Genomic DNA, 12318 nt, shown 5'->3' on the forward strand with positions numbered 1-12318 from the left:
CATAGCACTTACTACGATAACCCGTTCAAAGGCACTTAAATCATTTGTCTTTCCTATTCACCCTCTGAATGGCACAGATATAGTACACAATCCATGTCTCAATTGTCTCAAGGCTTAAAAATCCTTCTTTAACCTGTCTCCTCCACTTCATTTACACTGATTGAAGTCTATTTAACAAGTGACATCAATAAGGGATCATAGCTTTCACCTGGATTCACCTAGTCAAGGAAAGAGGTGTTCTTAATGTTTTGTACAGCCAGTGTATATGTTTATCCATAGCTACCTGTTTAGCTATATGAGAAAACCATCAACATAACTCATGAATGAGAATACAAAAGATAGAGATGGATCATTGACATTTATGGAGGCTTTCCTTACCAAACTATAGAAGGGGTTTTCTGCTGAAGATAAAGATTAGCCATGTTATAAAGATGGGAACCCAGTGTAAAATGAGAGAAAGATGTGGGAAAAGAGTGTGATGAGATGGTGTTTGAGTTGAAACGGGTGTTGTGATGTGCTTTGGTACTGATGTACTTGGTCCGACTTCACACATAAAGATGTCATGCATGCTATAATACTGTAGTACTGTGACATGTCAGAAAATAAGTCCACCTTATAATAACTAGTGGACATAGTGGTGGGTTTATAGGAAGTTATTGGAATTCTAATGTACTGTACAGTAATTGTCTGAAGAGGTACTGTGGTACTGCTCTCTGCATTCTGGGGCTCGGTAAAGCACAACATGTCAGACATTTTGAATTGTAAGTTTGAGGTACGCTCTTAGAAAAAAGGGTTCCAAAATGATTCTTTGGTTGTCCCCATTGGAGAACCCATTTTGGTTCCAGGTAGAACCATTTTGGGTTCCATGTAGAACCCTCTGTGGAAATGGTTTTATATGGAAGCGAAAACTGTTCAACCTAGAACCAAAAGTGTTCTACCTGGAACCAAACAGGGTTCTTCAAAGGGTTCTCTTATGGGGACAGCCGAAGAACCCTTTTAGGTTCTAGATAGCACCTTTTTTCTAAGAGGGTATACATCAACAGGACAAAGATCCAATGATAGAGATATAATACAGATCTTTCTGTCTTCTACTTGAGGGATGCGAGTGGTTCTCTGGTCTGGGAGAAGATCGAGGAGCCATCAGTGGATTTTGATGAGTTTGTCGAGTTATTCTCCAAAAGTGCTATGAAGGAGAAGAAGAAGCCAATATCAGACACCATCACCAAGTCCAAGGCCAAACCGGTACTGTACATTGTGTGTGCGTGCGTTTGTCTGTCTACCCTTGCCTGTTTTTGGTCCCATCCCTGTCTCTGTCTCTTGGTGTCCCTCTCTCCGTCACTCTAATCCCTTGCCTGTGAATGACATGAGGAAGGGATGTACTGTAGCCAGACAGGGATTATGTGGTGTGAGGTCTGGCTCCCCCTGGCTTCCAGGCCCAGTGAGGTGCAGAGCCAGTGAGTGGCGTGTGGCGAATAAACCCACACTGATGACTGGGAGACACTGTGGTAGGCCAGTCTGTCATGTGGTTCCTCCCCTGAGACTGCTGCTCTGTGGCTCTGACCCAATAGTCTTACATAGCTTCCCATCCTAAGTTTCTACTGTCCTTTTCTGTCAGCCACTGATCGAAAAGAATTTGATAGATTTAAGTACCATGGTAGAGCACTAGCCGAGCACTTCAGCTCTAAGTGGTCACAGAGGAAGCGAGGATATTAAAGAGGGGTTAGTAGAGTATTGGGACAGAGCCTTGTGTGTGCTCTTCCCTCTAGAGGGACTACCTCTGTGTATTCAGAGGTATACAGACAAACTTGAATGAACGACGAAGAGCAGAACCCCATGCTGATTCACTTTTCATACTCGCTCAGTCAGAGCTGCAGTGAAGAACATACACTATATATACAAAGTACACTACCGGTAGAAAGTTTTAGAACACCTACTCATTCAAGGGTTTTCTTTATTTTTACTATTTTCTACATTGTTGAATAATAGTGAAGACATCAAAACTATGAAATAACACATATGGAATCATGTAGTAACCAAAAATGTGTTAAATCAAAATATATTCAAATAGCCACCCTTTGCCTTGATGACAACTTTGCACGCTCTTGGCATTCTCTCAACCAGCTTCACCTGCAATGCTTTTCCAACAGCTTTGAAGGAGTTCCACATATGCTGAGCACTTGTTGGCTGCTTTTCCTTCACTCTGCGGTCTGACTCATCCCAAACTATCTCAATTTTGTTGAGGTCGGGGAATTGTGGAGGCCAAGTCATCTGATGCAGCACTCCAGCACTATCCTTTTTGATAAAATAGCCCTTACACAGCCTGGAGGTGTGTCGCGTCATTGTCCAGTTGAAAAACAAATTGCAGTCCCATGAAGCCCAAACCAGATGGGATGGCATATCGCTGCAGAATGCTGTGGTAGCCATGCTGGTAATAATGCCTTTAATTCTAAATAAATCACAGACAGTGTGACCAGCAAAGCACCCCCACACCATAAAACCTCCTCCTCCATGCTTTACGGTGGGAAATACACCGTAATATGCGGAGATCATCCATTTACCCACACCAAATCTCACAAGGACACGGTGGTTGGAACCAAAAATCTCCAATTTGGACTCCAGACCAAAGGACACATTTCTATCGGTCTAATGTCCATTGCTCGTGTTTCTTGGCCCAAGCAAGTCTCTTATTTTTATTGGTGTCCTTTAGTAGTGGTTTCTTTGCAGCAATTCGACCACGAAAGCCTGATTCACAGTCTCCTCTGAAAAGTTGATGTTGAGACGTATCTGTTACTTGAACTCTGTGAAGCATTTATTTGGCCTGCAATTTCTGATGTGCAGTTAACTCTAATGAACTTATCCTCTGAAGCAGAAGTAACTCTGGGTCTTCCATTCCTGTGGCGGTCCTTAGAGCCAGTTTCATCATAGTGCTTTATGGATTTTGTGACTGCACTTGAAGAAACATTCAAAGTTCTTGAAATTTTCCAGATTGACTGACCTTCATGTCGTAAAGTGATGATGGACTGTCGTTTCTCTTTGCTTATTTGAGCTTTTCTTGCCAACGTATGAACTTGGTCTTTTACCAAATTGCGCTATCTTCTGTATACCCCCCTTACCTTGTCACAACACAACTGATTGGCTCAAACGCAATAAGAAAGAAATAAACTCCACTAATTCACTTTTAACGAGGCACATCTGTTAATTGAAATGCATTCCAGTTGACTACCTCATGAAGCTGGATGAGAGAATGCCAAGAGTGTGCAAAGTTGTCATCAAGGCAAAGTGGCTACTTTGAAGAATCTCAACTATAAAATATTTTTATTTGTTTTACACGTTTTTGGTTGCTACATGATTCCATATGTGTTATTTCGTAGTTTTGATGTCTTCACTATTATTCTACAATGTGAAAACAGTAAAGATAAAGAAAAACTCTTGAATGAGTAGGTGTTTTAAAACTTTTGACCGGTAGTGTATGTGTACACCCATTCAAAGTATTTCAGCCACACCCGTTGCTGACAGGTGTATAAAATTAAGCACACAGCCATTCAATCTCCATAGAAAAGCATTGGCAGTAGAAGGGCCTTACTGAAGATCTCAGTGACTTTCAATGTGACACTGTCATAGGATGCCACTTTTCCAATAAGTCTGTTTGGAAAGTTTCTGCCCAGCTTGAGCATCCCCGGTCAACTGTAAGTGCAGTTACTGTGAGGTGTAATGTCTAGGATCAACAACGGCTCAGCCATGAAGTGGTATGCCACACAAGCTCACAGAACGGGACTGCCAAGTGCTGAAGCGCATAACAAATTCTGTCCTCTGTTGCAACACTCACTATTGAGTTACAAACTGCCTCTGGAAGCAATGTCAGCACAAGAACTGTTCGTTCTTGTGCTGACGGAGCTTCATCAAATGGGTTTTCATGGTCTTGCAGCTGCATACAAGCCTACGATCACCATGCGCAATGCCAAACGTCGGCTGGAGTGGTGTAAAGCTCACCGCCATTGGACTCTGGAGCAGTGGAAACGTGTTCTCTGGAGTGATGAATCACGCTTCACCATCTGGCAGTCCGATGGACAAATTTGAGTTTGGCGGAAGCCAGGGGAACGCTACCTGCCCGAATGCATAGTGCCAACTGTAAAGTTTGGTGGAGGAGGAATAAGGGTCTGGGGCTGTTTTTTCATGGTTCGGGCTAGGCCCCTTAGTTCCAGTGAATGGTAATCTTAATACAGCATACAATGACATTCTAGATGATTCTTTCCTTCCAATTTTGTGGCAACAGTTTGGGGAAGGCCCTTTCCTGTTTCAGCATGACAATGCCTCCGTGCACATAGCGAGGTCCACTGTCACGACTGTCCTCTCCTTGTTCGGGCGGCGTTCGGCGATCGACGTCACCGGCTTTCTAGCCATCACCGCTCCATTTTTCATATATCCATTTGTCTTGTCTTGTTTCCATACACACCTGGTTTTCATTTCCCCAATCAATCTACTTGTATTTAACCCTCTGTTTAACCCTCATGTGTAATTGTTTCATGTGATGTTAGTTTACGCGCTTTACTTTTATGTTCCGTTTTTTGAGTGCATTTGATTTATGTAGTGCTGTCGTTTTTTGGAACTATAATAAAAGTGTGCCTGTTCATTATACTCTGCTCTCCTGCACCTGACTTCGCCTCCAATACACCATAGCCGATCATTCAGAGTATCTCTACCGCTCCTGCTAGAGAGTTGAAAACAGCAGGTCTGTGAAAGGTAGCACGTCCGGTGAACAGGTCAGGGTTCCATAGCCGCAGGCAGAACAGTTGATACTGGAGCAGGAGCAAGACCAGGTGGCCCAGGGACAGCAAGGTGTCATCAGGCCAGGTAGTCCTGAAGGCATGTTCCTAGGGCTCAGGTTCTCCGAGAGAAAGAAAGAAAGAAAGAAAGAAAGAAAGAAAGAAAGAAAGAAAGAAAGAAAGAAAGAAAGAAAGAAAGAGAAAAAATTAGAGAGAGCATACTTAAATTCACACAGGACACAGGATAGACAGGAGAAATACTCCAGATATAACAGACTGACCCTAGCCCCCCGACACACAAACTATTGCAGCATAAATACTGTAGACTGAGACAGGAGGGGTCGGGCGATACAGAAATGGTTTGTCAAGATTGTTGTGGAAGAGCTTGACTGGCCTGCACAGAGCCCTGACCTTAACGCCATCGAACACCTTTGGGATGAATTGGAACGGCGAAGTCAGGCCTAATCGCCCAACATCAGTGCCCAACCTCACCGATGCTCTTATGGCTGAATAGAAGCAAGTCCCCACAGCAATGTTCTAACATTTGGTGGGAAGCCTTCCCAGAGGAGTGGAGGCTGTTATAGCAACAAAGAGGGGACCAACTCCATATTAATGCCCAAGATTTTGGAATTAGATGTTCGACGAGCAGGTGTCCACATACTTTGGTCATGTAGTGTATGGGTGGATTCAATCAACCAACCGACCATACAACATTCATCACTTTGATATGAACAACAACGTTTATGGTAATAATGTGATAACATTTGTAAAGCATGTGTATGCATTACTCGAAAATGCTAAACGTGTCTCTTACAGTATATCTTCTCATATCCCAGATTGTACTGGATAAACAGCATGTCTTGGTCGACAAATATATGTGTTGTTATCATCTTTCTGCCCTTTCTGACCTTCTCCCTTTGTTGTGGGTGAATGTGGACTGGCGACTTTACACTAAATTAGCCCACATTGTTATACTTAATGTTAGATGTGAAACTGTAGAGAAAGAATACTGTACTCAGGCCTTAAGTTTTAGTTGCATTATCAGAAGTCTGCGTTTCTCTTCTGCCTCTGAGTACTTTTTCACATTAACAAATGTTGTTTTGTTATAATTTATTCTCTTTTATGGTCTAACGGAGACCAAATTTGCCCTCTGGCATGTTATGCAGAGCTTTGTGGGTTTCGTAGAAATCGGTGTTGACCAACGATGAAAACACCGTATTATTGGAATGATTGACTCATGACATAAATAAAATATCAAAGGATGATTGATGTAAATTAAAGATCTTTTTAAACCAGGGATTCAAATTCTGCACGTGGTTTGTATGAAAACTGAAATCCTTTTTATTTTTATTATTATCAATCGAACCATATTCACATCAGGAAAATGTTTTTGAATGGTCAATTTGCTGTAAATTAATAAAAGAGTTTATGATTAAAATGTTATTATATTCTCCAGGGAAAGAGTTATTCTGTAGATCCTGTAAAAAATTATATACAATGTGATATAATGATCTTCACTATGAACACATCAGACAATATTATCTGCAGTGTAGTACCACCATTATGCACCTATAATTGCTCATGCTGTGTGTCTTTTAGCATTGAAATTAAATTATATTATGTCCACAGTGTGTTTGGAAACCATTTAGCTAGATATATAGGCAGGAGTTCAGTGATGTAACTGACTCCATGTTCAATTATTATATTTTTATCTCCACTGTGGGTTGGGTGATCTGGAGCACATCAAAGTGGTATGCCTGAGGCTGGGGTTTACTATCTACACTCACCACACACCCTTATTACCCAGCAGTCACTCTGCATACTCAGCCTGACTCTGGTCACAGGGAGAACCTACAGTAAACCATACAGGGGTACAATCTTAATTTAATCACTCTGTTGTCACAGACAATTGTCCTGAAGAACAGGAAATGCACACTTGTAGTGTATTCTAGGTTATAAAGGCCTCTAAAGTTTGTAATTTCCACTTTAAAATGTCAGACTTGATTTGTCCTAACTAAAAATGTCCTAACTAAAAATCAACCCCTACAAAAATGTCAATGAATTATAATCCACATATTAATTCAGATGCACATGTCCTGTTGCGGCAGGATTATTTTCATGTTGTGATAAACTGGTCAAATTAAGATCGAACATCTGTACTGTACATGACTGTCCATGGCTGTTGGTTTATTAATATATATTTAAATATATATTGAAACTTCATCAGCAGTTGTAAATGTATGTATGATTTACTTGGCACAATATAGTGGCATATAGTAAAAGAGAGTGATGATGGATAATTATTGTACAAGATAAACAATATTTTGAGACTCCAAAATCTTAAGCAGCTAACTTAATATATTTGTGATCTGCCAATCTATTCTCACATTGTTGTTGTGACATTTGACTTTTAAATACTCAAATGTCTTGCCATTGATACCCAGCCTGCAATTTGTGGTTTGTGTAAAACGTAATTTGATGAACATCTAATCACAGAAAAAAGAGCACAATGAATGTATACTACTGTATATTTAGTGGGCAATATTTGGAAATGCTTTCCTACTTGTCAGAATAATAGTAGAGAATTATTTATTTCAGCTTTTATCATCACATTCCCAGTGGGTCAGAAGTTTACATACACTCAATGAGTATTTGGTAGCATTGCCTTTAAATTGTTTAACTTGGGTCAAACATTTCGGGTAGCGTTCCACTAGCTTCCCACAATAAGTTGGGTTAATTTTGGCCCATTCCTCCTGACAGAACTGGTGTAACTGAGTCAGGTTTGTAGGCCTCCTTGCTCGCACACACTTTTTCAGTTCTGCCCACAAATTGTCTATACAATTGAGGTCAAAGCTTTGTGATGGCCATTCCAATACCTTGACATTGTTGTCCTTAAGCCATTTTGCCATAACATTGGATGTATGCTTGGGGTCATTGTCCATTTGGAAGACCCATTTGCGACCAAGCTTTAACTTCCTGACTGATGTCTTGAGATGTTGCTTCAATATATCCACATAATTTTCCTACCTCATGATGCCATCTATTTTGTGAAGTTCACCAGTCTCTCCTGCAGCAAAGCACCCCCACAACAGGATGCTGCCACCCCCGTGCTTCACGGTTGGGATGATGTTCTTGGGCTTGCAAGGCTCTCCCTTTTTCCAAACATAACGATGGTCATTATGGCCAAACAGTTCTATTTTTGTTTCATCAGACCGGTGGACATTTCTCCAAAAAGTATTATCTTTGTCAGGCTTGATCTTAGTCTGGCTTTTTATGGCGGTTTTGGAGCAGTTGCTTCTTCCTTGCTGAGCGGCCTTTCAGGTTATGTCAATATAGGACTCGTTTTACTGTGGATATAAATACTTTTGTACCTGTTTACTCCAGCATCTTCACAAGGTCCTTTGCTGTTGTTCTGGGATTGATTTGCACTTTTCACCCTAAAGTACGTTCATCTCTAGGAGACAGAACGCGTCTCCTTCCTGAGCGGTATGACGGCTGCGTGGTCCCATGGTGTTTGTACTTGCATACTATTGTTTGTACAGATGAACGTGGTACCTTCAGGCGTTTGGAAATTTCTCCCAAGGATGAACCAGACTTGTGGAGGTCTACAATTTTGTTTCTGAGGTCTTGGCTGATTTCTTTTGACTTTCCCATGATGTCAAGCAAAGAGGCACTGAGTTTGAAGTTAGGCCTTGAAATACATCCACAGGTACACCTCCAATTGACTCAAATTATGTCAATTAGCCTATCAGAAGCTTCTAAAGCCATGACATCATTTTCTGGAATTTTCCAAGCCGTTTAAAGGCATAGTCAACTTAGTGTATGTAAACTTCTGACCCACTGGAATTGTGATACAGTGAATGATAAGTGAAATAATCTGTCTGTAAACAATTGTTGTAAAAATTACTTGTGTCATGCACAAAGTAGATGTCCTAACCAACTTGCCAAAACTATAGTTTGTTTACAAGAAATTTGTGGAGTGGTTGAAAAACAAGTTTTCATGACCCCAGCCTAAGTGTATGTAAATTTCCGACTTCAACTGTAGGTGCAAGTCAGCCAATATTTATCCATATAATGCAACACACTTTGAAAGGTGATGACCAATAATGGTAACAATGAAGTACATTACTGTCATTGTTTTCAAATAAAATTGTAAAAAAGGTTTAAAAAAATTGCTTCTTATCAAAGTGACATTTCTGAAGCAAGAATTTTGCTAAAACTGTCTGGGAGTGGTCTGAGTGGGAAACAGAAAGTGGAAAACAGAAAACGCTGTGTTATTTGCAGAGATGTTTGGAACTCTTTTTTTATTATTGGTCTCTTAACTAATTTACCGCCTGGTGATGTCTCCTGACAGGCCAAAACTCCATTCCACCAAAACAGGTTGAAATTCCAGCTATTACATTTTTTATTTAACTAGGCAGGTCAGTTAAGAACAAATTCTTATGTTCAATGACGGCCTACCCCGGCCAAACCCAGACGATGCTGGGCCAATTGTGCACCGCCCTATGGGACTCCAAATCATGGCCGGATGTGATACAGGCTGGATTTGGAACCAGGGACTGTGATGACAACTCTTGCACTGAGATGCAGTGCCTTAGACTACTGCGCCACTCGGGAACGCTCTTTTAGTGTGTAAATATATATAAAACACAGAAAAATCACGTTTTTGTCTGCACTGGGTCTTTAAACCTAACCTATGACCTGACCCATCACCTTATGCATTGCTGCCCCACAGTGGAAAGAAGGGACATCGCAAAAACGACACATCATAAATGGCTCCTAGTCTCCCACGCACAGGCTACAAACGAAATAGAAATCTAAAACAAATAGATTTTTTTAAATAAAACTTTAATTAAAATAACTAGTAAATCAGATCAGAAAACAAACTTAAACTAAACTTAATTAAAAATAATAATAATCTTAAAAAGAATAAAAATAAAAGCTAATATTAAAGCACAAAACTATAAGCTTGATGTGTTACCCTCAACTGAGAGGCCTCATTATTGGGTTATAACTAGACTTTTATTAAGGATGTATGATTATCTTTGTCTCTGTGTTTCCATCTTTCATTTAGTTTACTATATTCTCTTTAATCCTGCTCTCTCTCTTTCTTTCTCTAATCTATTGTCACTCTGCTCCTTAGTCTAAATGACCTTGTTAAAGCGGAACTACTCCAGACTTTAATGAGAATGGATTCTCCTCCTGTTATAGTCCTCTGATTGCCTCGCCATTCATCCCTCATCCGTGTGTCTAGACACTGCTTACAGGATCTACGCTGGGGACGGTATGTCTATCGTATAAGTCCTCTCTATAGGCTTATCTCAACGGGAGAATGTGTTGAAATAAATTTAGAGGATGAAAAAATACTTTCAGTGTAAACTTAAACGACAAAAATCAAATAGAAACTATGTAGAAAAGATAATGAACCTATATATTTTTTTTATAATAGCCTATAATCTTTTGTTGCGTTACAAAGTGGGTGTGAAATAGATTGAATTCTATTTTTTTGTCTTTGATCTACACAAAATACTACATAATGTCAAAGTGAAAAGAAAACACACACATTTTTACAAATTAATACGTTTTTTAAAATTAAATAGTAATTTCGTAAGTATTCACCCCCTTTGTTTAGGGGGTGAATTAGTTATTAGTTCAGAAGTCAAATGTGCCTTAACAAATTACATAAGTTATATAGACTCACTCTGTTGGAAATAATAGGGGTTGACATGACTACCCCTTCCTCTGTACCCATAAATACAACATCTATAAGGTACTTCAGTCAAGTATTGAATTTCAAGCACAGAATCAACTACAAAGACCAGGGAGTTTTTCTAAAGCCTTATAAAGGGCAGTGATTGGAAGATGGGTAACAATACACAATTGGTCTCATGAAGCCATACTCAAATCTACATTCAGTTAAATGTTTTGCAGAAGTGGGCATTATTAATATATTTTGTACTTACTCTTTGGTCTGTGTATGTTTTTTCACCTCTTAACCCTTATGATGGGTTGCGACTCAAAAGACACCTCAATTGGTGGGTAACAGAGCAAAAAGGTTTGGAAACCCCTGGATTAGAGGTTACAGTATATCATGGGGGATGATATTGGGATGTTCAGAATGATGTGGGAATCATCCAGACTGTCACGATCGTCGTAAGAACATTCGGACCAAAGCGCAGCGTGATATGGGTTCCACATATTTATTGAAGTGAAACACACAAAACAATAAAGAACAAACGAAACGTGATGTCAATGAAGTGCTCACAGGTAACTACACATAAACAAGATCCCACAAAACACAGTGGGGCAATGGCTGCCTAAATATGATCCCCAATCAGAGACAACGACAAAAAGCTGCCTCTGATTGGGAACCATACCAGGCCAACATAGAAATAAATAACCTAGATTACCCACCCTAGTCACACCCCAATCTAACCAAAATAGAGAATAAAAATGCTCTCTATGGTCAGGGCGTGACAGTAGTCCCCCCCCCCCCCCCAAAGGTGCGGACTCCGGCCACAAAACCTGACTCTATAGGGGAGGGTCAGGGTGGGCATCTAGCGTCGGTGACGGCTCTGGTGTGGGACGAAGAACCCTCTCATCCCGCGGATCCATCCATGGATCCGGGCTGTCCGCCGTGCCTGGACTGGGCATCGGCGCAGAAGAAGGCTCCGGCATTGGAGCTGGGCTGGCCGCCGTGCCTGGACTGGGCACCGGGTGGAGAGGAAGGCTCCCGCCTTGGAGCTGGGCTGGTCGCCGTGTCCGGACTGGATACCGGCGCTAAGGAAGGCTCCGGCCATGGAGCTGGACTGGACACCGTACCCGGACTGGGCACCGGCGCAGAGGAAGGTTCCTGCCCTGGAGCTGGACTGGACACCGTGCCTGGACTGGGCACCGGCGCAGAGGAAGGCTCCCGCATTGGAGCTGGGCTGGTCGCCGTGCCCGGACTGGATACCGGCGCTGAGGAAGGCTCCGGAAATGGAGCTGGACTGGACACCGTACCCGGACTGGGCACCGGCGCAGAGGAAGGCTCCTGCCATGGAGCGGGACTGGACGCCTTGCCTGGAAGCTCCGGACCGTTGACCATCGCAGGAGGTTCCGGACCGTGGACCGTCGCTGGAGGTTCCAGACCGTGGACCGTCGCAGGAGGTTCTGGACCGTCGCAGGAGGTTCCGGACCGTGGACCGTCGCAGGAGGTTCCGGACCGTGGACCGTCGCAGGAGGTTCCGGACCGTGGACCGTCGCAGGAGGTTCCGGACCGTGGACCGTCGCAGGAGGTTCCGGACTGTGGACCGTCGCCGGAAGCTCTGGACCGTGAATGCGCACTGGAGGCCTAGTGTGTGGAGCCGGTACAGGGGGCACCGGACTGGTGACACGCACCTCAGGGCAAGTGCGGGGAGCAGGCACAGGACGTACCGGACTGGGAAGGCGCACTGGAGGCCTAGTGCGTGGAGCCGGCACAGGTGGTACCGGACTGGTGACACACACTTTAGGGCAAGTGCGAGGAGCTTGCCCAGGACGTACAGGGCTGGGGAGGCGTACTGGAGACCTGGTG

At 42.5% G+C, this 12318-nt stretch overlaps 1 protein-coding gene across 1 annotated transcript in view; it reads left to right on the forward strand.

Annotated features, from left to right (window-relative positions):
- The window catches only part of LOC120045904 (formin-2-like), a 75517-nt gene that overhangs the window by 12908 nt on the left and 50291 nt on the right, over window positions 1-12318 (forward strand). The window contains exon 5 of the mRNA XM_038990833.1: window positions 1098-1258. Coding sequence (XP_038846761.1) covers window positions 1098-1258 — 161 coding nt within the window. The remainder of the gene's footprint in view (window positions 1-1097; window positions 1259-12318) is intronic.

The sequence above is a fragment of the Salvelinus namaycush genome, chromosome 4, assembly GCF_016432855.1.
Source record: "Salvelinus namaycush isolate Seneca chromosome 4, SaNama_1.0, whole genome shotgun sequence".
In the NCBI taxonomy this organism is placed as follows: domain Eukaryota; kingdom Metazoa; phylum Chordata; class Actinopteri; order Salmoniformes; family Salmonidae; genus Salvelinus; species Salvelinus namaycush.